The 26,146-nt window shown below is 40.3% G+C and overlaps 1 protein-coding gene across 1 annotated transcript; it reads left to right on the forward strand.

Moving 5' to 3' along the window:
- cckbrb (cholecystokinin B receptor b) lies at positions 1 to 25,459 on the forward strand. Its single transcript, XM_085764964.1, has 5 exons — positions 1 to 528; positions 9,426 to 9,677; positions 13,056 to 13,317; positions 15,492 to 15,622; positions 17,907 to 25,459. The coding sequence occupies exons 1-5, from the start codon at positions 366 to 368 to the stop codon at positions 18,446 to 18,448; spliced, it is 1,350 nt and encodes a 449-aa protein (XP_085621090.1). The 5' UTR covers positions 1 to 365; the 3' UTR covers positions 18,449 to 25,459.
- The last annotated feature ends 687 nt before the right edge of the window (positions 25,460 to 26,146 follow it).

Here is a 26,146-nt window from a genome sequence, read left to right on the forward strand (position 1 = left end):
AGTCCTCCACTCTCCCCTGCACTCACTCGCTCTCTCCATGCGGTTCACTTGGCGGGGCGCAGCGGCGCACAGCGCTCCTTCTCTCTCCCGGTGCGCAACGATCCTTGATTAACACTAAGTGAGACGGATCTAAATTAGACGCGGAAAAATAAAGTCGAAAAAGTAGTTTCACTGCTGTTTTTTCCCTCTCTTTTCAGTATTTGACGCTGGGAAGCGATGACTTATTGCTCTCTGCGTCCCAAGTAAGACCGGCTATGGATGCAGAGTCCGGTCATCTCACCACTTTAGAGGCTCAGACGAAAACAAACAGAAGGTCCGATTTGAACTTTTCGTAACTCTAGAGATCGTAAATTTAAAAAAAAGTCATGGATTTGTACGCGCAAAATGAGACATCTACTCCCCCCGAGTGCGTCGGAGCGCAGACTGATGCGCTGCACAGCGGAGCCGTTAACGGGAGTTTGGAGAAATCAAACATCACCTGCGGCAACGCCTTCACACTCCTCATACCCCGGCGTCCGAGGCAGAGAGGTGAGAGCACAAACACACACAAACTCAGCATTTATCCCCTTGAAGTTAATTACTGTAAAGATGAAAGCATATAAACTTACTTTGCATAGATATGTGTGTATTTTTTTTATTTTTTATTGTGAATATGCCATCTGAACCGATTTAACTCACATCCTGTCAGAGATCTGGAGGAAGCAGAACTACATTACTGCACTAAAGTTAACTGGCTTTTTATTTAAATTGCCCAATTCAGCTGAAGGTTTGGCTCTCAGCTCAGCATCACTGAGATGTGTCAGGCTGGAAAAGCAGATGAGCTCCATTTCAAAAGGAGGATAAACAGATTATTCATGGTTTTCACTCCCCTCAAATAACCATAGCCTCACATAAAGGCTAAACTTTTTTGCTTGATTAAAAAAAGATGAACTTTAAAAGCAAAGTCATTTCTTAGTGATTTCAGAGCAGGTTATGATGCTGATGCCAGCCTGCGAAGAGCTGTGTTATTATGTTCTGTTTTGCCTTATTATAAGGAGAAATCACTGGGGTGTGTTTGTAAGTGCAAACGTAATGAAAGAGAGACACCATCATGAGTTGAATCCTTGCCACACAGAGGATTTATTCATAAAAAAAACAGTCAGATGCCTTCATCTAGAGATTGTACCTCATGCTGCTGCATCCTGCTTTTTCTGTATACTTTAAAAGCACTCGGTAAAAATCAAAGGTCTAAGGTTGGAGGGTGTTGTTTGTTATACAGAAAACCCACTGATTGGAAACGATATAAATAAAAAATTGACTTGAGCTTGAGCTTGTGAACAAGAGAGCACGTCGAAATGCGTCATCACTCCTACAATTTCATCTCAGTCCTCTCTCTCCACCTGCTGTACTTTGTCAATCAACATTTGCTATTTTCATCCCTCAGTGTTTCCACGTGTTGATTAGGTCTGTGTGGATGTGTGTTTGTGCTTTTGAACGCTACATAGTGAGGACCAAAGAAAGGATTTTTCTAACAGAGTGAGGACATTTTGGGCTGCTCTTTACTGTCTGACACACCTTCACAGTGGTGTTGTAGGGTTAAGACTTGGGTTAGAATTAGATTTAGGTTAGAAGTAAGTGGGTTACTTACAAAGATACAGTAGAGGTTACAATGTGAGTGTGGTACATTTATATAAAAGCCACTGCAGGGATTGAACACTTTCATTGTGTAGGTGAGCGCTGACAAGTCGGCATTGTGAGTGAAAGTGTGAATATTCTCAATGATTTCATTTAACTTCTGTCATTCCCACTTTTACCTGAAATCTTCTGCATGTGCGAGTAATCTCAAGCACTCAGGATTGGGTATGACTCATTATACTGAGCTAAATTTGCACTTTGCAAATTACAACCCCACCAAGGACACACTTGACAAGTACAGATGTCTGGAGAATTGCACCTGCACGATTAAGGTGGGAGTTAAATCCAATTTCAATGCTGAACTATTAAGTTATTTCTCATCAAAGATTATCACCTCCGTCCAGTCGAGCTTTTTTCCCTGCTTTATTTTTCTCTATTTTGCATTCCTTCTACAGTATATATGGTCTAACACGACTTCACACCAGTCATGTAAAGAGAAGAAATAAGGATGTGTGACCCTTCATAGCTGCCACCACCATCATCACTCACTCTGTCACCCCAGCAACTGATAACTTCTCCAGCACGCTCACTCCTTCTTCGCTCCATCATCGCTCTGTGTTTGCAGAGGCGATTGAGTTGTGTCGCATTCAGATTCCCACCTGGTCACACTCATATTTCACCACACCAGTGAGGTCAGAGTATATAAGCCTCTGACTATATGTCACATCTCACTTTTTTTTCCAATCAATGAAATAACATGTTCATGGCTGCTGAAACGTCGGTCACTGGCAGAAAATGTGCAGCTTTATCTTCATCAGGTTGTATGTCTGTCATGTGTGATGTCTTCTGTTGCCCTAAGGGAATTGGGAAGGTGGAGTGAGTGAATAACCCTCACATTTACCAGATACAACCATTTCTTTTTAAATATACCATGGGATTAACATTTCCTTTTTATGCTACAGTGGCTGAAAATCTCTGTATATATTTGAGCATTTAAATACGTCAGTGCTGTGTGAGATTTTCAGAAAGGACACTGGCATCAGCCTCTGACGCTGCCTCCGAACCAGAGCGAACACACCTCAAAGTGAAGCAAAACCTTGACTTCTGAGGCGAAATGTGTCGCTCAGCTAGACGACATCAAAATGTTGTCACATTGAATGCGGCCCAGGTGTTGTCTCTGATTTGGAACCAAAAGCTGCAGCCTTTATGTGCTTCACATCACGTGGTTTGACACCCCTGACTTGATGGGATTCCTGTTTACGGCACAAGACGCAGGTGAATGACTGTGGTTTTATAGAGTCAATAGAAATGTTATAGGATTATTTAGGATGCTGGCTGATTGCAGTGCAACTCATTGAAGGCCAGAGCAGTGGGAGAAATTGTTACTTTGGAAATGATGATGGAAACAAAAGAGGGGTTATCAGTCACCGCCAGGAGCAGCCCACCCTGTTCAATCCCCAAACACAAAGCTCTTTACTCCTCACAAAACAAAAACCCAGCCCTGCCTTTCATTTCCTCATCCTCTCTCTGCCTCCACAGTGCTCCACCTTTCTTGTTTGTATGTATTTCACCATCCTCAGTGCTCACGCTGTTTCATCTCACTCTGCCTGTTGAGACCTCAGGTGTTAACTACATGCCTGCACTGTGCGCCTTGTTGTTTTGTATTCTGACCACCGTGACCACAGGTACTGCAGATTGCCCGCTGTAGTCTGTCAGTGAGTGGAAAGTGGCTTCGCTCAGCACCTCCATCAACTGTTCTGGGCTGCACTTGGCTTAGTGACAAGGTTCAGATGACATTTACCATGCTGGATTAGCCACTAGCTGTGACATTTACCAATACCTTGGTCTTCCAGGATGCAGAGCCGGCTTTTCTCTGAGAGGTGAAGCCACACGAGGGCCAACTGGGGAAGACAGTGACGCACACTGCATATGTATTAGACAGAGAGAGTGGGAGCGTGATTCATAGTCAATATAATATCTGATATACAGAGTGAAAAAAATAGATGAAACCTTAAATATTCATGGGTGGGATACGAATCTCATTATTAATTCATTCACTATTTCGTTGCATGTTTTTATAGTCACTGTCACTCCAGAGAACTTTTCGCATGAATCACTTTAATGTCACACTTAGCAGCAAATCTGTTCATAGGCCTGAAATTCCTGCTAAAATAACAGCAATGAAGTGTTTGAGGTGATGTTGCGCAAGAGGTAGAAAAGTTTCACTGAGAGTTTTCATTTGCACAGACAGTTGAACTGAACTGTGTAAAATATGTATCACATCCACTTGGGTCCACAAGTCTGAGACCATACCCATCCACTTGAATGGAAAAAGTGTGCGTACACAACAGTGTGTGTGTTTGTGATGTAACCAAATGCAGGTACATTACTGAGATGGTAATGGACTCTAATAAGGTATACAAGGATATTGATGGCCTATAGATTGTAGTGAACCTGTCCTGATTATTTCAGATAATTGGAAAAACAGAAATCTCTGGAAGTTACAAAGTGATTTTTTCCACAACCTGCACAGCTGCTCCCAGAGCCTCTGGTCTGTAAACAGCGAGCAGACTGTGTTCCAGAGCCAGTGGTCAGACGTGGTTAATGGGCACTGCACACACACACACACACACACACTCATGAAACGACAACCCACAGCTCCAGTGCTGCAGGCTTCCCTTCTGTCATTTGGCTCTCAAAACTGAAAATAGCACTCTAAATAATTGATGCAGCGGAGCGCTGACAAACCGTGCCAAATGGTCAGTGTTGATTTCTGTAATAACTTAATCTTACCTATGAAGTTGAAGCGGTCAGCAGCTCCACTGTTTGATTCAGCTTGCATTGAGCCTCTCGTTACATTGTAGTGCAGCTCAGAGATGTGAGCTGGCAGGAAGAGCAGCGATATTGCAGGCGACTGAAAAGGAACGGCTGTTTGAAACTTACCTCCTGCACCAGCTTTGCTACTGGTGTCATGAACCTCGTCAGAGTTCGACGAACTTTCTCTCTCGCCAAGAAACAGATGAGAATATTGATGCCTGGTGTGTGGGCACACTAAATATAAGGGTCTGTCCAACATTGGATTAGCATAGTTTAGGATTAAGATGTAAAACCAAGGTGTTGAAAAGACAATTTGTGGTTTTACACGGATTTGGTGTTGCATAAATAATCCAGAGGCTTTCTATCATGTAACACTTGACAAGAAACAGGTGTTTTCCCTGAAACTATGAACTTTCCCTTCATTATGAATTCATCTGAGACCTGTAAAACATCAGCTGACCAAAAAAATGTATCAGCCTCCATTAAAACAAACTGTGTTTAACCTTAGTCTCCTGACAGAAATCTGAGAAAAACTATCTATCTAACATGTTCCCAAATGAGTATTTTGTCACAAACATACCGAACGAATGCAAAATTTATAATTGATTATACAGTATACCTTCTGTGCCACAGAATCAGAGGTGTCGTCATATTCAGGAGGACCAAGCTCTATTTCACTTTGAAGTTTAATAATAGTATGCATATACCCTACAGGGACTTAAAACATCCAGTGTCTGAGAAGGTTTAGTGACTTACAGTGACGATAATAACATGAATATTTAAAAAAAAAAAAAATCCCACAGTGTCTTATGGGAAATCATAAGCTTGTGGAAAGTGGATTTCTCCATCATTAGCTCCATACCTCCCGACTTTCTCCAACTTATTTTACCGTACAGATGCCCTGCCTTAGCTACCCAACAGTGAGAAATTTTAAAAGTTCTGTCAATCTTGATTTGTACAACTAATATAGTCATCCTCATAAAATGGAGCATTTACCATCTAAAGAGCGAGATATTTTCATCCTGAGTTGATTGATAGCCAAATTAAAAGCTAAAATAGAGTGAATATTTGACTCAAATGTTATTCCATAACTACTTGTTTTGTGAATATGCAACTGTTTCCTGGCACGTACGTTCACCATCAAATTAAATGATGATGCTATGTCAGTGATAATGTTGTCTTCACAATTTGTTTAAAAAAAATGTTCCGAATCTTTCCTCTCTGTACTCTCTCTGCTATCACTATAAAAGCCTGCGGAGAAACAGCAGACCTGTCTGAGTTTATCAGCTGTAAAAGAAAACTGAAGGAGAAGCTAGTCTGGTCAACCCTCAGGCTGGAAGCCAACTATATTAATTTCAGATCTTGTTGAACACTGCAGTTTTATGCATCAGTATGAATCAGTCAAGTGAGGCTGTAGCACAGACGATAACAGACTTGTCTCCTTATGTAACGTAAATATTAATCTGCCCCGCATTGGCCAATAAACCGAAGCACTGCTGATTAATACGAATGCTTCTGCCCTACGCCCATGATCATTAGCAGCTATTGGAAGTTCCTGCCTGAAGGATAGAATAAATGCGCGGAGGGAGTTATCAGCATTTCCCACACAACCAGTGAACATGCAGGAAGGCTAACTGGCTCTGATTAGGCAGAAGCTAAACATAGTTCATTTGGCGGGAGTGAAGAGAGAGAGAGAGCCTGCTCGTCTCTCTCACCAATAATCTGTCTGCACATTTTCATTCATGCAGATGCACGTGCACCCCAATGTGCGCACAAACACACACACGTGCACACTTAATTTAACAGTTTTAGTCGCTGACATTTGCAAGCCTGTTCTTGTGAAGACACTGCGATGCTCTGGCAGTAGAACAGTACCCACCATATTAGAGGTGACTGCTTTTTATTTGCATGGGAGTATGTGAGACAGATGGTGAAGCCACATGTCATAGGACGGGATCTGTATGTGCATGAGTGTCCGTGTGTGTGTGTGTGTGTGTAGAGAGAGAGAGAGAGAGAGAGAGAGAGAGGTAGAGGGAGAGTGACTGAATGACTTCTGCTGACCACGCTGAGCCTGAATCCATCACTAAGCCTGCAAATGATACAAAAGCATTTCCGAGTGGCTGGGTGGAGGCAAGAGCATTAAATCAATTAAGTGACAAGCCGTCACCCTGCTTTCATATATGAACCACGTGTGTCCACCTGGTTTTGGAGAAGCTAAATCCTCTCTTTGATGTTCCTCTGCAGCTTTGTGACAGCCCTTGTGCTGCAGACCTTTACCTCTTGACCAGGATCGCAGGTTTTTGGATAAACAGGCAGACTCAACAGAAATACAGATATTATATAGATTTTTTGCTCCTACAGTAATGTCATTTGAGATCCCGAGAGTCAGTGAACTTTAATAACCCCAAAGCTATTGATAATGACATGAATCAATAGTGGTGTAATTATCCTTAAAGGGTAAAGGTCGAAAAAAGATACCTTAATGATGAAATATGCCATTACCATCAACTCTGAGGTAATGGTAGTGGTAATATTTCAGGGGATTTAGGTTTGAGCACGTTTGCTTGCGTGTGCACCTTCTGTGTAAGAGAAGTTTGGTGTCATGTGTGTGATGAGATTTATGTAGTGTTGATGTGGTGCACATGGGTGCCTTTAATCCCCCAGGATACGGGCACAGCAGGTAACCCAATGAAAAAGTGTTGTGTCTAAGCAGGGGGTTAGGTGACAATAACAGTGGAAGGAGATAAGATGGACTTTATAGGATATGATCCAATGAAACTGCTAATGGCTGAAGGCATCGACAGACTTTGGGCTGCAGCATGTACAGTACTACTATACAGTTTTCTGTATTGATAGACAGCTCTTTGAAAATGTTGATGTTGGTGCTTAGATTTTATTTACAACAGAGGAACTGTTTATGGTGCAACATCGAGCTAATTAATACTAAGTGGCTGTGATTGACTGCCATACCAGCTAAAAGCTATTTGAGGTTTTTTTTAAATTTTTTTTTTATCTCTGGTAGATAAAATGTTTTTGTGTTGTCCTCCTGAGATCCAAAGCACAAAATAACTAGAAAAATACAGTATATTGTCAAAGAAAATGATTTAAGTTTGGGTAAAACATTGTTGCAGCGTACTTTGTGTTGTCCTCAAACATGTCTATTTTTAAAAATTGTACAGTAATCTAATGTGGTATACTCTGGCTTCCTCCCACAGTCCAAAGACATTAGGCAAATTAGGTTGATTGACAACACTAAATTGCCCACAGGTGTGAACGTGAGCCCTCCTGGGTTTTTCCCGCCCTCGCTGGAGGTCAGTGAGGATCGGCTCGAGTCCTCTTGGACCCTTCATGGGTATATAAACTGCATAGTTTTGATGGATGATGGATAATCTACAGTATAGTGTTAGTGTGTATAGCCTAATTAAACTTTCAGTCTCTGTCAAGTTATTTTCCAAATAGAAGGGAAAAGATTTGTTGAAGATTTGGCTTCAGCTGACACAGGCAGAAGTGAATTAGTCCACAAATCCACATCAGGAATGCTAAAGCCTCTGTGACAATACGGCAGTCAAGAGGACACAAGGTCACCTCATTAGTAATTATCAGCTGTCAGCTGTTTTATCTATGGGACTCACCGACTGATACCATAACCAACAGGAGAGACGTCCCCTAAGCGTTTTCTGTTAGTGGCAGAGATGGTTTTGTCTGTTCAGTTACTGTATCAGTTCAGTTGGTGTTCTACAGTATCTCTACAAATAGTTGACAAAACTTATTGCATTATTTCCTTTGGACTTTGCAGTTTGAATGGTTTGAATCTTCTGGTAACCTTTGTAAATTTTGATGTCTGACTCATAAAGGATGGACGCAAAGGTTTAAGACACACAAGTCTTGATGAACTCAATGGGTCAGGGGGCTACTGTGAAATTTTGAGGTCAATGGTTCCATCATTGTTCTGCTTCTGAAATTTTGAATGTCAAAGTCTCTAAGCTCTGAAATCTTGGGTTCAATCCCTACATGTCATGTTACAGTGAATTTTGAAGTTAAACTCCTAACTCAAAGGTTTTTTTTTTTTTCTCCAAGTAGCTCAGGGGTGAAAAGAGTGCTGAGTATAGTTTTGAAATTGTGGGTTAAATCTGTGGTTTGAAGTCCAATAGACAGTTATAGTCCTCATGCGACTCAGTGAAGTGAAGTCTACTCTCAAAGTGAAGACTGAAAATCATTCACAGAAAAGCCTGTAGTATAATCAGTGGTGTGGTAAGGCAGCAGGAGAACAGCAATCCTGTCCTTTCTAGATATGTGGAGCGTTAAAAAACAGTCGAGCGCTGGTAGGAACATGTGTATGTGTGTGTGTGTGTGTGTGTGTGTGTGGATCTGTGTGTGAGTATGTGTGTACTGAGGCTATTTTGTCATTTTTCAAGCAGGAAATCCAAAATGTCAACCAAAAATAACAGTAGGAACCGCAGTTTCAAAGCCTGAGTTCCTGGGTTAAATTGGTCTCTGTGACGCCGTGATCTGCCTGCAGAGTTAAACTGAAGTGTAAGTGAAGTGAAGAGCGAGTGAATTGACATTGCCACGTCTTGGGTAAAGGCAGTCTGCTGTAATGTCTTTATTGTGGCTGTGTGATGCACTGTCTTTCACAAGCAGCTGATGAATTTGACATTTTCCCGCAGTAACAGCACATTTTATGGTAATTAAAGTCAGAGAAAAGTACAGGGTGACTGTAGAGCAGGCTGCTGAGCAACAATTACGATGTGATATTGTTTTTTTTTCCTCATCAAGGCAGACAATACTAACACAATACATACAATAAGACAAGCTAATCTATCCCTCCACACCCAAAGAGACAGCTTTGAGAAATATATGCAGCACTACTGGCTCCGGGTTGTTTAGATCATTAAAAACCGAACAATTGCACTGATCACCATGTAAAACAGCATTAGTGATGGACTGCTCACACTCTAACATCCCCTCTTCTCCCGTCTTCTCCTCTATACCAGACGAGGACCACACGTTACAGATCCTGCTCTACTCCCTCATCTTCTTCCTGAGTGTCTTCGGCAACCTGCTAATCATCGTAGTGCTGACGGTCAACAAGCGCATGCGCACCGTGACCAACACCTTCCTGCTGTCGCTCGCCGTCAGCGACCTGATGATGGCTGTCTTCTGCATGCCCTTCACCCTCATCCCCAACATCCTCAAGGACTTCATCTTTGGAGCTGCCATGTGCAAGATAGTGTCCTACCTCATGGGTGAGAGAAGGAGGGGTGGTGAGGGGAACGGGGGTAGGAGGAGAAGGAGGTGAAGAGAGATAAAAAGTTATAAGATGATAAAAGTGGGGCTGAAAACGCTGGCTGCACTAGGGTTCATATGATGTAATTCCTATCCAACAGAGCTCTAGGGCCTCCCTGTTTGTTTTTTGATGATTACCTCAATAACAGTAAAACTGAATAGTTTACTCCAGTAAATCTCAATTTAATTTGCAAGTTTTGTGGGCATAAAATATCACATAAACTCCATCCTCAGAAACAAGCAAACAAAAAATGCCGGGCATATAACATACTGTAGTGAATAGTGATGTTGAAATAATAATAAAGGCTTCTGCAGTTCACACCCAATAATTTATTCAGAGTAAATCAACCTATGGCAGTTCACAGAATAACCGACGATAAAGAAACACTTGTCATCATTCATGGTTTCTATTGCTTTCTTTAACATTAATCATCATCTGTTTTTACATTGGGAGGTGAACAAAATCATTCAGTTATTCAAATTAGTTTAAATTGCCTCTTGAAAAACCATTCTACATTTAATTGAAATGTCATCGGGGGGGGGGGGGTTATTCAGTACATGAATAACATAATAATTACACTGCAGGTAATGCAGAGGTTCATAGACACTTTTAACTGTCTAAAAAAGACTGACGCCTTCATTCATGTGTTTCATTGGATCCGAATCCAACAGGGAACAGTGTCTTTTTTACCAGTAATATGGGCTACAAGTGTTATAGGGTTAAACCTACCAATTTTTGAGGTTGCGGTCCTTTATATTATATATGAGCTGTTTGAGGAGAATGAACACATCAGAGGTGCACATGTGGAGAAGGCTGATATTAAACCCTTTCTTGATAGAGTGCGGCTATATATATATAAATCTTCTGAACAATGTGAGTGATAATCTTTTTTATTGAGACCTTTGCTTCAGAGCAGAAGCTATTTCAGTGGAGTTGCTGTGAAATGTCATTTGTATCCGATCTAACTGAATTTTACCCCGCTCAGTCATATTTCCTATTCCTTTGGGGCGAGCACTTGCAGATTGGAGGTCAGTTGCCTTTTGATGAGGGTTAGAAGTACGTCTGTCACTCAATGGAAGAGACATGTTTTGAATAACTTTCTCCAAAAAATGCACTGCTTTAATGCCCTGAATCCTTTTGGGTTGGGGTGCAAATGTTTTAAATTAATTTGACTTTGTGAACCGTATCAAACAGTAAAGTGTCGGGCTCATTAAAAAAAGATACAGTACATCTATCTATCTTTCATTTCATGACTAACCCAAACCTTAACCCAGCCACTGAAGATGCCAGACAGCTAACTGCTATGACGTATACTGTAGTGAGCCATAAGGTAACATAGTAATATTGTGAACCTGTTCCAACAAAAGAAATTAGAAGACGTCAGCTTGGTCTCTTGAAAACTGTCCTGAGCATCTTTCACTACTCTGTCATTTAACACACTAATTTTGATCTGTCTTGTCGATCAATAACAAGTAACAGCCATGCTCAATGTGTGAATTGTTAATTCTTGCCCGTGTTAGCCAGCATCGCTTCCTTGCTTTGATTAAATTAGCAGCGCACAGTTTCACCAACAATCCATGCAAAGTGCTTCCTTTTGGATTGTCTTTGTAATTATAATATGATATGATAGCCTGCTCTTAAGCCTCTATGTCACTACAGTATATCTGAACTTTTTTCTGTTAAATAGAAACAAATTAAACCTCTGTTTGATTATCTGACTAATCCCTTATTGCTTTTACAAACCACTGAATTGCTTCCCAGTGAAAATGAAGAGGCGGGCTACTGGGACTTTGTAGCCCATTATTGTAGGCCTCTACTAAAATTAAACTCCATTCACCTTATTTATTGATTTATTTCACTTGTAAACCTGAAGCTCAGCAACCATGGAAACAAGCAGTAATCAGGAAGTTAACAAGTTCTTTGACTACCACTTTACAAAAAGTATAGATTACCATTGATCAGCTTTACAACCGCATGCCATCAACATTATCCCTCCCATTTGAGAAAGGATTAAACGTGCCGACTCTTAACGTTTTCACCTTTAAAACTAGTCCTTTTCTTAGTTCATATCCAGGTGGATATTCATGCTTCTGAGGAAGTTGTCTTCCCTGGTGCAAAAAAGTAAATAAACATATTTTAAAAGTCACCAAATACAGAATTAGTATTAGTATCCTGCATCAAAATTGAAATTATGGAGAGTTAATTAGATCAGTATGACTGATGCATTAACTGGATGGATGGTGCTAAAGCTTGATACTTTCCCATAACTTTGCCATGTGTCATATTTTATAGATTGATATTTCTTATAGAAAAGATATTACATTCAGGAAAATATAAGGGAATGAAAGGTGCAATATTTCCTCCTGGACCATAGCACAGTGCATGAGTTAGTACTGTACTTTGTAACTTTCTACCACTGAGCTTTGAGATGAGAGAGTTAGAAAAAAAGGAAGAAGAAAAGCGTGTAGGAGATTTGAATATCAATTAAAAATAAATCAAGGTCCTTGGAAGAAATAGAGCTTACTGTAGAGGCAATATTTTCATGCTGCCCAGCACTCATCTACTGATTCATCTAAAGGAATAAAAGTCAACGAGTGCATAAAATGTACAGTAGGGGTAAACAACAGACAATCGTTAAGCGTTAGCAGCAGAGAAAAGAACAAAATTGTTAATATCGAATTAGAAAGAACTTCAGCGACTAATAAGATGAACAAGAACAGGCAACACTGTGTTGCTGCTGAAAGAAAACCCTCTAGAGAATTGAAAAGAAAAGATGGATTAAGCAAAGCACAGGGCCCGTGAATGAAGACTGCCGTCAGCATGATGCGCTGAGTGAAGGTAGAAAAACCCCCGGGAGTGTGTGTTTGCTGATTGGTGCTCTTAAGCTTTGCTCAGCCACTATAGTCCACCACTGGCTCTCTTTCAGACACACATACACACACACATAACATACACACAAAGGCACGTTTGTATTCCTGCTGAGGTAAAGAGTAATTTCCCGTCTTGTCCTGTCAGGGGGGAGATGACAGATCACATCAGTCGCCAAGGCCAACATGATTTCCTCTACCACAAGACTCAGATAACCATCCCCATCCTCCGCCAAGCCTCGCAGTGTATTCATTTGGAAGCACGTCTATGCACATAAGCACATCTTGTTCTCGGTTATGATTGCAGATATTACATGCACATCAACAAACAAAATGTTTTTGTTACTTTTTATTATGATACCAAACTCTGAGCAGTAATAACTTTTAATTCATCAAAATAAAAGATATCTAACATACAGTTGCATGAATGTTTATGTACTTTCTGAATAATCTGTTTTGTTTTCCTTCAGGCATATCTGTGAGCATCTCCACTTTTAGCTTGGTTGCCATAGCAATTGAGCGCTACAGCGCCATCTGTAACCCCCTGAAGTCACGGGTGTGGCAGACCCGTTCCCATGCCTATCGGGTGATTGCTGCTACATGGATGCTGGCCTTCATCCTCATGATTCCCTATCCAATCATCAGTAACCTGGAGTCTTTTCCGCGCCCTGACAACACCACAGGGCACCAGTGTCGCCACAAGTGGCCCCAAGTGACGGCAGAGCAGACCTGGTGAGTGTTTGGACTTCAAATGATTTTCTTCTCTGCATCTTTCAAAACATATTAGATGCTTTGGGCCAAACTCCATAAACATCTGTGATGCAAAAAAATTAATAATAATTTGAAAAGTATTTTAAATTTCAAAACAAACATTTCTTTTTGCTTTTTGACTGAGACATGGTGATACAGTATTAGAAGATAATATATACCTTAAATATGCATGCACTACACCAAATATTCAAATGAATGGAGACATATAATAAAAAACTGTTTCTGATATGCTAGAGATTAGCATTAGCCACTGATCCCTGGAAGGACGGCTGCGTGAACACAAGTCCTCCTTCTGGATTATACTGTATGTTCACTCTCACCAGGCTGGAAACCTGTATTGACTGAGCACTTAACATTGACATGCAAATTCAATGACATTTTAATGTCAGAATAGTCACACCGCATGACAGTTTCTTATGACATTAGGATTCACTTCAAGCCATTAATGAATTGAAAAGTGAAGAAATTGATGTGGTAAACCTTCATCACACAAAATACTGTAACATCCCCCTATAAAACTTCTCACAGCTCAGTTCATCTCATTAAGAGATTTAAAAAAAATCAATACAACAGAAATTAGCAGGCACATCCAAACCACACCCATGTCCATACATCACAACAGCTTAAAGGCTCTGATTTATTGACAGCTTACCTTCAGAGATCAGAGATGTTTCCTTTGAAAACAAGATAATGCATCTTAAGGGGTTTATCCAAATAAAGAAATTTCAAATTTCTCAATGAAACATTTTTGTGTTGGTGTAACCTTAACTGGAAGTACATCAGTGGTTGATTTTATTCTCTGTGCTGAGTCTCATCAGTTGAACTTTCCAGTGATACGCAGCCCAGAAAATGCAGCGCATCATAAAACTTGTAGTCAGGTCATGGATCTTTTTTTTTTTACTCTCCCAGAGCTTCCGCTGCTGTTTTCTGTCCAATAAACTTTAGATGATCCATGTCTGAGTGGTGTGTGTGTGTGTGTTGTGTATCTGTCCTAGTGTGTGCGTGTATTTTCACACTACACTGAAATATCTAATTTATTTCCATGTTTGACTCTGGATCCTGCTTTAACAGGTCTCAGTGTATTGGCTGATTTCTTGGAAATGTTAGGGGAAGAGCAGACAGATGTTTGTGTTTTTGGATTTAGGATGAGACAGGCAATTTCAGACAACCCCTAGATCTGTCTGTGTATATTTACGCACAATTGAAAATGGTGATTTTGTGCCTTTGTGTTTGAGTCTGTGACTTCTGGCTTGATTATGGATGTAAGACTTAAAACGAAAGAAAGAAAAAGGCTCGCACACCGCAGGGCTCCTAAATGCAGTCCATTTATTATCAGGAACGATGTAACGTTTCGAGCAAAAGCTCTTCGTCAGACATACAACATCCACATAGACGCCATCTTAAGTATCATGTGGTCGTCATGTGACAATATTGTCACATGACGACCACATGATACTTAAGATGGCGTCTATGTGGATGTTGTATGTCTGACGAAGAGCTTTTGCTCGAAACGTTACATCGTTCCTGATAATAAATGGACTGCATTTAGGAGCCCTGCGGTGTGCGAGCCTTTTTCTTTCTTTCGTTTTAAGTCTTGCATTTTTGGCTCAGCACCTGCCCAAAGTTTTTGGTACGGATGTGCGTGTGACCTCTCCTTTTTTTGATTATGGATGTAGAAATGTGTGCACATGGGCACTAGACCCAGTTTGTGTGTGCATAACTATTAACATTTACAACACAAAGGATCATTTTTCAACATTTTGCAGCTGTTACTTGCAGAAGGACAGAAATTCTCCTGCCAGTGCGGATTGAAAAAAAAAAAACTGCATGACAAGAAATGTTTTATGTTATTTTGTATGAAATATCAAATCACAGATTATGTAAGTACAGGTGAATCTAGCTGATTATATAACTTTTTAATCTTTGTTCAGGTTGTGCAAACTCATCAAGAATATATATCCAGCTACATTTTCGGGGGGTTAGCAACAACTGCAACTTGGAAAACTGGTTATTTATATATTTTTATTTTCAGGCAAAGAATTGCTGGATTTACACATGAGATATAAAGTCTCACCATGCACGATTTTCCTTCTGCAACAACACTGAGGTTTTTACCTTTCTTGTTTCTCTTCTAGGTACATTCTGCTTTTGCTTGTGCTCTTCGCGATCCCAGGGGTGATGATGATTGTGGCTTATGGGCTGATCTCCAGGGAACTTTATAGAGGCATCCAGTTTGAGATGATGGGCCACAAAAAAGATTCAGCTGGTGAGATGCTTTACACGACATGTGGAAAAGACGAAAAAAGCAGTTATCCCACAGGGCGGCTTGGCCAACACACAGAGAGCAATAAAATACTGACAAATGCAGTAAAAACTAAAAAGGTACATCGATATCACGGTTGTCATTGTCACAGCAATAATTGCATTGTATTCAGTTATTAAACACCTTGCACAGTAAAAAAAAGAAAAAAGAAAACACAGGACACAGCATATAAAGTCACACAGCACTGACAAACAATTGCATTTCAAATTATCTTTAGTGCCATTCAGCATTGAATGACTTTTTAAATATGATTTATGTTAAATGATGAGGAATTTCATTTCAATCACAAAGGTTTGATTAGCATCACAATCACTGTAATGTGCACAGGTTAAGTGAAACATAACCTTCTGTGGGCATGGGATGACAGCGGAGGGTGGACTGTGTTTGCTGGTGCTCCATTAGAGGATGGAATTGGCTGGCAGCTGCTGGGCCTGGACATCACCATCTGTCTGGTCTCACAGAGAAAGAGGTTGTATAAAAAAGGGCTTGAGAGGCAAGAGCATGAGGTAAAAAAGAAAAGAAAAAACTGTACGGAAATTAGGAGGGAAATGAGTCATTACTTCTTTAGAGATTTTAAAATAAACCAAGTTTTATTTAATCATCCAGGTATGGTTCAGAAAATTGCGTAGTCTCTCTGAGGTTTCAAGTTCCTGTTTTTTTTATTTTTTTTTACCTCTTTTTTACCTTATCACTGCATTCAGTGCAGAATAGAGCAGGATAACTAAATGTTATCAATAAACTGCAATATCCACTGATGGGTGATTACTGTGGGTCAGGAAATATTTCTTACCAATTTTCTCCCCATTACGTGGGTCAGCTGCCATTTAAAGGTGATGCACTTAAAATAAGTGCCTGTATCATCACAGAGCAACGGCACTGCTCCACAAAAAAGGAATTTTCTTTTAAAGATGTCAGTCAGATGTGGAAGTTGTTGCGTAGCTCCATTCAATCCACTCATATACAGTATGTCCATGTCATGTGGTATCTCTCACTCAAGGCAGTTCATATAAACATTGAGCACTCACTCTATAAAAAGCGGTTAAAACCTCAAAGTGATGGAAGAAATTAGTTTGGTTTCCCTAAATGTAGGAATCTAGTTGGGTCAATGGTAGAAAACATACCTTCGTCAAGTCAACAGCTATGGAGGGCTACTATTGTAATCCAAGGAGGAAGAACTATAACATCCTGAAGTAGTGTATTTATATGAAGGCCATTAATACTTAAAAATTACTCCAATACTCCTGTTGACCACAGTCACCTAACAGGAACTAGTGAGTATTTTATTGGTAAATGATTCATACAACAAAATTACCAATTAACCAATTATTCTCAAACAGTTCTCTCTTCTTGTAATTTTACACTCAGTTGTGCGGAAGTAGTACAAGTAGGCTACTGACTATTCTGTTGAAGTAGAAGTAATAGTCTACATACTTGTTGGTATTTAATCTTAATGATACTTTCTGTGTCTGTACACACAGACCCTCTGCATGCAGCACAAAATGTATTGGTGCTGATAAAAATGTGTGAATATATCCACGGTTGCAAACTCCCAATCTCATGTAAAAAGAATAATCTCTTCTGGAGTCTGGGCCAGATCTGATACCAAGGCCAGAATCACTGGTATCATTGCCAGTGCCAGCATTTTATTATCACGATGCACCATGAGGTGTGCAGGGGACATGTGGATCTATCATTAATATACCTCTGAGTGATTAACATGACATGTTTCCTTTAATTATTCTTGGCAGATACTTGATCACAAGCATGTCAAAATAAAATACCTTTTTTACTGGTTAATTAGAAATATTTATCATGTGAATTTCATGAACTAATTGGGCGACTGCTGCTCATATAGGCTCATTATAGAAGCAGAGGAGCAAAGTCCAGACACTAAGAAGTGCATATTATGATTTAATTATGCTTATGTATTTATCATTTTTCATTTTAGACACGCTCGTTCGAAATAAATTCATTATTCATTCATCCATTCATTCATTCAGTGTGACCACAAAATTACTTTCACAATTAGTTGACTTGTTGATATCAATATTAATAATATTGATCAGCCCACCCTTACAGGAGCATTCAGCACATCTGGTCTTCAACAGCATCTGTGAAGTAGGCCATATAGTAAAAGCATAAAGGGTCACAAAATGGAGGAATATGAGTATTTTAATAGATTTATATTCACAGCTATCCTCCTCTTTCACTCTGCTCTTCCATACAGATGTGAAGAATGGCCTGACCTCCACTGTGTCTACTGGCAGTGACGATGGAGACGGTTGCTACGTCAACGTTGTCCAGCGGCCACACTCGATGGAGATGTCCGCCATGGCTTCATCAGGCAGATCAGTCAAGGCCGAGCGACCGCGCAGCAACACGTCTGAGGCCAAGCTGGAGGCCAAGAAGCGAGTCATCCGCATGCTGGTGGTCATTGTTGTCCTGTTCTTTCTCTGCTGGATGCCAGTGTACTGTGCCAACACCTGGCGTGCTTTTGACGACACATCTGCCAAACACGCCCTGTCGGGGGCCCCCATCGCTTTCATCCATTTGTTGTGCTACACCTCTGCCTGCGTCAACCCCATAATTTACTGCTTCATGAACACCCGTTTCCGCAAGGCTCTGCTCGCCACGTTCTCGTGCTGCGCCGCGCCTTGCCAACGCCGTCGACGTGGCGGGCTACGGGACAACGAGGAGGACGTCATGGCAACTGGAGCGTCCATGTCCAAGTTCAGTTACACTACAGTCAGCACCATGGGAACCTGCTGAGGCAGATGGATGCGGGCACAAGGAAAGGCGGTTTCTACGGCAACACAGCACCCCACATCCTTTGTCTTTAAGCCAACTCAGTGCGCATAATGACTGTAATGTGGAGTGGAAGAAAAAAGGCCGTATAATGTAGCAGTATAAAAGCTTCATGTATGACTGTGAGTAAAATCATATAGGGATTATTTACAGGAAAAAAAACAGTCTTACAGTGTAAATAACAACATAGCTATATAAAAAAGCACAAAAAATAGAGTAGCTAGTTATCTCTTGTCACAGTGGACCAAGGCAAACTGTTTGCTTAGATGTTTACAGCAGGGCTTGCCTGTGTGTATTACTAGAAGATAAGCTGTGTATGTGAGGGAAGCACTGTTGATAACTTTGTTGTCATTATGTAGCTGTAAAACTAGTGTTTTATATCTTTGCTGTCAGTTGTTAATGTTGATGTGTGTTAATGATGCTATCGCAACTGCCTTGTGGACAAAGTGCCTGCTACTTAATACTCTGTACTGTGTCTATCTGCTGTTGATTTGCCTCATTCCTTATGGGAGGCATCATGATCGCAGGCTAGGCTAGTTGTAACCTGAGGGGGTTGGAAGAAGAGTTTAAAGACTCAAAAAGATCTTTTAAACAAATTGAGCATCTTCCTCAGAAGTTAGGAATTTCCTCCAGATGGTAACTGATGAAATTAGAAGATTGTCAGTTCTGCTTGACTACACGGTACACAGGGAAAAAAAAAAAAATCTGAGGTATAAACTGTTTACAGTACAGGGGCAGTGTTGATGCCGATGTTGTGGTTGTAAACTGTGATGCTAGTGCATCGTCGTGTTGGATTCTTTTGGCGTGTAGTGCAGTGTTTGTTCATGTGGTGTCTGAACATGGTGGAAAATATGACAAGGGTGACTTGACACTTTGAACTGACTTAACATTGTCTTAGTTGTTGTTGTTTGTGGGCAGCAAATCTGCACAGTAAACAAATCTGAGATATTTCACAAAGCAACTTGATTACATCAGAAAAACAAACAGAAAGAGCAAAAAGGAGAAAAATATGTTAAATGAGTGAACTAGGCATCAAGCATATTTCTTATGTAGATACAGTGTTTCATTTTCTTTAAATACACACTACCAAACTTCAAAAGACAAAACATGTTACCATATTTTTGAATATGAATGATATATTGTGATAAATTCATGGTACAGCACTTGGACTTTATAGTGTAGAGCTGCATAGTGCGTATAGACAACCCACCACAGGCTGGCTCTTTGTCTCTGAGTCACATCTATGGACCCTTGTTTTTCTTTGCAGCTTATAAACAGTGTGGCTTACTACTCTAAAAACTAGAGGCCTTAAGGGTAAAAGCGTATTTATGACACTAAGTTCAAGCCAACCTTAACTGTGTTAAGAGAAGGACAGGAGCAATTTTCAGCGCTTAATTACCTTATTCATGCCAATGCAGTTGGATGGGTAATTGTCAATCTGTTGTCAATAATTAATAATAATGATAATAATGATAATTATTATAATATACCAAGCATTGTCTCGCAATGATATATAAAAAAAAATCAAAAGGATGAGTCCAGTTGTACAGTTTAGACAGACAGTAAATGTTACGTATGTGGTATATTTGTTATACAGTAGCATTTGTACATGTGATGACATATATGTATTTTACAACACTCTTCACTGCAGCCTTATGGTATGTTTTAAAAGAGGTTACAAGAGGATCAAGTAGCTAAATTTGCAAATAAGCTCAGTGACTTTCTGTCCCTGTCCAGCTCACCTGCAGGCTGCAGAATGGCATCCACGTATCTGAGGTCTCTGTTTGTCAGGCCTGACTCTGACTCCCCCGCTCACCTCACAGTAATTGTGTTATGACCCCAAACCTGCCTGGCTGAGAGGGAATTTCTCTGAGTGCACCATAGCACAATGCTGTCAGTCTCACAAAAAATAGATGTATGGCCGGCACTTGTGAGCATGTTTGGATGTTTTGGATAATTCTACAGCAGCCTGCATCTTTTGTGCTTCACTGTGTCTCCGGTTCCATTTGTCTATGAAATATAAATCATTCTGAGCCCTTACTGCAGGAGGATATGACAGCAGGGCAGAGAATTTGTCGAAACCTTTAGAAAGTCTGACAATCTTCATGACATAGCAGGGCTAGGACAATAAAATCACACATTTGTGTACTGATCAATTAGAGTCTGCTCCTCCTGCAATAGTCACAGAACCTTACACTATGTTCATACATCTTTAAAACACAAGATGTGCACAGAGTAAAACCCATCTGGTCTCTCAGGCCCATTGTTAGATTCTGGAAAAGTAGATGTTTTCTTTCTGGGGATGTTCTCCTGTAGCGAACACAGAGGAGGTGTTTATGTTGTCTGCTTGCAGCGTTTCCCGGATAGAGGAATACTGTCACGGGGCCGTCTGTGTTGTTGTTTATGAGTGACACTTGGAAAGTGTTTTTTTCCTGAAAGCTGTGAGAGACTGATTTCCCTGTGGTGTCACAGAGGCCATTCGACGTTATGACTTGCCCCCCTATACACCCCACCCCATCCAGTTGCTACAAACACACATACACACACACAGTACTCCAGCTTAAACGGGTTATTATGCACTTGCTCAGAACCAATTACTGATACTGATAACATGTTATTTTCCTTCTTCATAAAATGAATTCTGCCCATGAAAATGAAAATACCTTAAATTCCTAGTAGATAGGACTTTGATCTCCAATTAGCATATTCCACTTAGTATAAGTAAATGTCAGAGTGACCCAAAGTACTAAAGGTTACCGTAAATGTCACATGCAGTCCTCTCTTAAAATATGGTACATGGATGTTCATCTTCACAAGCTTCAAAGTATATATTAATCTTCAGGTAGAAAAGATGTTGGCTTGGTTCAGCACATAATGCAGTATGTTCAGATGTCTGCTAAAGAGACATGTTGAAAATATAGAGGAAATTACATCCAGTTAATATTCGCAGATTGTGTTGCCCAAGGCTCCATGAGTTTAAAGCTGCACTAATCCATGTATTGCATTATCAATGGAGCAAATTAAGACTTGTAATGTGAAAGGAGTAAGTCACAGAGAATTATTATCATTAGTGCAGTTTAATTCTACTGTTTTCAACAAGTAATATTTCCCTCAGGAGTTGGTGCAGACCGAAACAGAGCCAGCATTTGTCCTGTTGGATGTGCAAGAGTTTGCTTTCTTTGTAACGTTAAGGCCTCTACTCTATATAGGGATAATATCTCAATATTGTTAATGCAGCTTTAATGTTGGAGTTGCAATAGCCAGCTCTCACCAACTATTGATGATATGCTTCAAAAACGTGTCGACACTTTCAACATAACACATAAAATCCATTTACCATCAGTTTATTGGGGTTTTGGTACTTTTGCACTTACTGAGCATATTAAACTTGCAGACATTTTAGTGAGATAAATGAGACACTAAAGGTTCAAGTGCAAATCTTTTGATGTAAATGTCAGTTTTGATGATCAATACCATAGAGAGTGAATGTATAAAAACAGAAAGAGAGGTTTAAAAAAAAAAAGTCTGTACCACAAACTGTGCATGTTATTGACTGAATACTAGCAGGGACATTTACACAAGTAATCAATCATGTCAATCAAGACAGGTGCTCTTTATAAAATGACAAGCGCTTGTTCTAGTTCTTTGGATTATCACACCCCTGCTGCTGGTAAACCACCCTCTCCTCCCCACAAAGACTACACAAAGCTATTACTTGTTGTGCTGATTAATTTCTCTGCTTGCACCCTCACCTCCCTCTGTTCTAGCTTCTTGACAATGGCATTTCTTACCTTTAGCATTGTGTGTGCCAGGGCACCCCCAATGAGCAGAGCCCACTTCCCCTGAAATAAGAGTTGAACCATTTGTTACAATACACAAGTGTCACTGACAAATAGTGCAGCTGTTGGTCTGGGGGCATGTGTGGTTGTGCTGCTGCCGGTGAGCGATAGTGACGCTATCCACAGGTGTTGTAGAGGAAGACTTTAGAAAATAGGGCTTGACAGTTTGAGCAGGGTCATTATTGTTTAATGTGAGCAGAGCTGATATGTGAGGAGCAAATTTGGCAGCAGTGCCAGGTGCATTCATGATAAATCCGCTCAGCAGTAGTACGATAAAAAAAAGAAAAAGAAAAAAGACCATGGTTATCCGAATGGAAAATCCTGCTTATCCTGGCAATGTGAGATAGCGCAGACTCCCCACTGAGTTGAAACTGCTGGCATTATAATTGATTTGTGTGTTGTTTTCTACTCACCATTATATGAGCAGGTATTTGACAATTATGGCAGTTTTTAAGGATGACATCTCTCAAACAATTTGTCTTGCTCCTTTTGCATAACAATTGGTCATGTGTCTTCAACTTCTGGTTAAATGCACTGCAACCAGTGGCCTTATGCTGAAATAAATACTTAACTATTAGGAATAATCATCATGTGAGCCAACTCTGTCTCATAGAAACTTTGTTTATATAGACCCAAGCTGTTTTTCCCAACTACGCTGTGATGGCTAACTGAAGTGCAGCCTGGATTATGTTTAGAGGTAATGAAATGCTGTATTTATGAACCACACTAGATTCATGGAGTTGGTTGGGGGAGTACACATAGCACAGGTTTGTGACACCAGAGGCTCAGACTCCTGTCTGTGGTTGGGTTGGGTAATGAAAACATTTTGATAGAACAGGAAAGGCAGTGGTTAGGGTCGGGGTTATTGCTTCTCAAGTCACTGTGGACTTATTGCTGGGGTTACGTAGGTCCCAGATGAGTTATACTGTAAAACTAGACCATGATTTATCCCTAACTTTAACCAAGTGCTGCCAGTGTCTATACATAACCTATGATCAAGTCTACTGCTTGTGAGACTGGATAATGTATTGCAGCATTGAATATTGATGGAAAACAAATGAAATACATTGTTAGAGATATATATTAAAAATCAACAATTTTGCAATTTTGCAGATACATCAATCAACATGTTGACATTTTGACCCATGAGCAGACCTACTCAGTGGTTATTACAACATAATTACATGAGAACTTGGTGCTCACGGGATGAACAGCAGGAATCTGAAAACTCAGCCTGAAGTTTTGAGGCTGCATTTGTGCATTGTGACACTATCACAGCGGGAACATCCCTCCAAAAACATCACCATCCCTGTAGTCATGGCTGGTAATGCAGGGCCTGTCTTTGATGAGTGCACTTCTGTAGTGCAAATTCATAACAATTTTTTTTTTTTTGCAATTAATCAAACCACCAAAGCTACACAGTCAATTTGGGGATTTCTGGTCCCCTGGAGCTCTGGAGCCCTGTTGCCAGCTTTGCCCCTCTAATTACTTGTAAACATTTGCTTATAAAATGAGAAGCTCATTTCTGCCTCAACAAAGGTTGCATTGTCCATTGGAAGAACTGGGGACGAAAGAAAAAAAAACCCCAAAACACTGGTGTCGGTGAGATGAACAGAATTGGCAGTTGTGAAGTACATGTGCAGGATGTTCAAGTGGGAGTCGCCTTCAATATAGTCTTAAGGGTTATAATGTAATGAAAATGTATTAGTCATTTCAACCATGAATATCATTATGATCCAGGTGGACTGTAGAAATCATATTGTGGAACTTAACCATGAGGATTAAAGGCCATATCATTTGAAAGTTAAGCATCTGGGTATTGTCTCATTAGTGTGTTGCTGTTTACCATCTCTGGGGCAGATTTGGGATTAGTGCGGCCGTCTTGCTGTGAATGTTAGCGTCAATATGTGGAGACACTAAAGCCTTCTCTAGTAAGAGACTAATATAAATGGCATCTGCTCTGTATCTGTGTACATACCTGCTCCTCTGTATCATTGTTAATATAAACTTATTATTCTGAACTGTACTGAAATCAGGTGTCAACAATAATAAATGAAATATTCTCTTGTATATTCGCTTAGTGACGTTCTGTGAAGGGAAGAGCTGATCTTGTGTCTCAGAGACATACAGTAGTGTGCCATGTGTCTAAGCAGCTTGTTCAGGCCGTAGGCTCAGATGGGATAAACAGGGATGAGAGGTTAGAGAAGCATACAAGGGCACGTTTAGATTTACTCGAATGGTCACGGTTCAAAGGCCACCCTTGCCTTAAGTGTGTTTTGAGTGTACAGTATCTGTATGTCTGTGTGTGCACATGTGTATGTGTCCCTGATACATTTACTGTGTAAATACATGAGTCACTTTTGTTTGAGACAAAGCTGGAGATGAGAGCATTTGGTGGTGGTGTTTCTCCATCCATGGAAAAGAACATGGGCAATGACAAGCACTCTACTGACAGATTCAGGGTTGGCTTGACATTGTCAACCATCTCTGAGTAAATGCAGTTGAGATAGCGCTTCTTGCTTTTATTGTAATTCCTGAAACAGTGAGAACTTAAAAAAAACAGTGAAAAATGTTCAATGTGATTTTCTCGGCTGCTCTCCACGTGTCTTTACTAGTACGTCAGTGCTGCTATGACGCTGTAAGGCCTTAGGTGTTTACTTGTGGTTTGGAATGTGCAGTTATCCATTCTGGTTTATGCTCTAGATGGAGGAGGTTCAACTCGTCTACCTCCCTTATGACAGCGCAGATTCATTGCTATTATGATTGTCGTCAGAGCCATTATTAATTGCTTCTGACCTGGCAGATGGGAGAGATGTGCTATCTATCTCTGCATTTGTAAACTCTGTGTATGGACATTTGTGTGTGCGTCTGTGTGTCAGAGAAAGAGACAGACTAAAGAACAGGCAGAACTCGTGGCTTTTGTTGTATGTGATACTTTAGACTTCATGATGGCTCATTGAATTAATGATACTCATGTCTGAGGTATATTTTGTGCTTTACTCTCTCTCTCACACACATACACATGCACGCACTGAAACAGCTTTAAATGTGTACAACTGGGTGATTATCCAGCTGCTAGTGATTTTCTTTTTCTTTTTTGTGTAATGTTCTTTAATTCTAATAAAGTCTCTGTCAAATTGTACCAAATGTTCTCATTGAGTCTTTATAGGGCTTATAATGTTTACTGTAAGTGATTTTTTCCAGTTTTTTTTGGGGATGTTTTCATGAATTTGAAACTGCCTTACTGGGAGCAATAATCACTCACAGTCAGGCCTTATCAGTCAGTCCCAACTCCTCTGAGCACTTTAAGCTTTCAGCTTTGAGTATAACACAGTGCTGAAATATGAGAAGGTAAAGTGCACAGGCGTTGCCACTGACCCATTGTCTTGCTTTGATGGTAGTTCTTAGTGTGGTCTTAATGGGATCAAATGGAAACTAAATGTTAGCTTATAGGTACTCTTTACTGTACATTGCTCTTGTGTATAGCCTCTCAAATCCCACCAGCACATAAAATGTAAATATATTTATATCATGTACTTTAAAACAACCACTCGGCCTTAATGGACAATAAAACATACAGAAACTTCAACAAGAGCATTCCATCGCACGCAGCGGTGAAAGGATTCATGCCTGTTAGCCAAGCAGAGATGTGCTGGTGCAGCACTGCTAGCTTGACCTTCAAAACACAACCCCCTTCCAGTTACGCTCTGACATTTTTGACAGCATTTTAATTGTAATACATAAGAGTGAGTAGGAAGGGATAACCACTGCAAACTGAGTGTAATTTAGATGGTGAGGTCCTGTGTAATGGATGACTATTGAT

The sequence above is a fragment of the Trachurus japonicus genome, chromosome 21, assembly GCF_045865225.1.
Source record: "Trachurus japonicus isolate A0001 chromosome 21, Traja_1.0".
Lineage (NCBI taxonomy): Eukaryota > Metazoa > Chordata > Actinopteri > Carangiformes > Carangidae > Trachurus > Trachurus japonicus.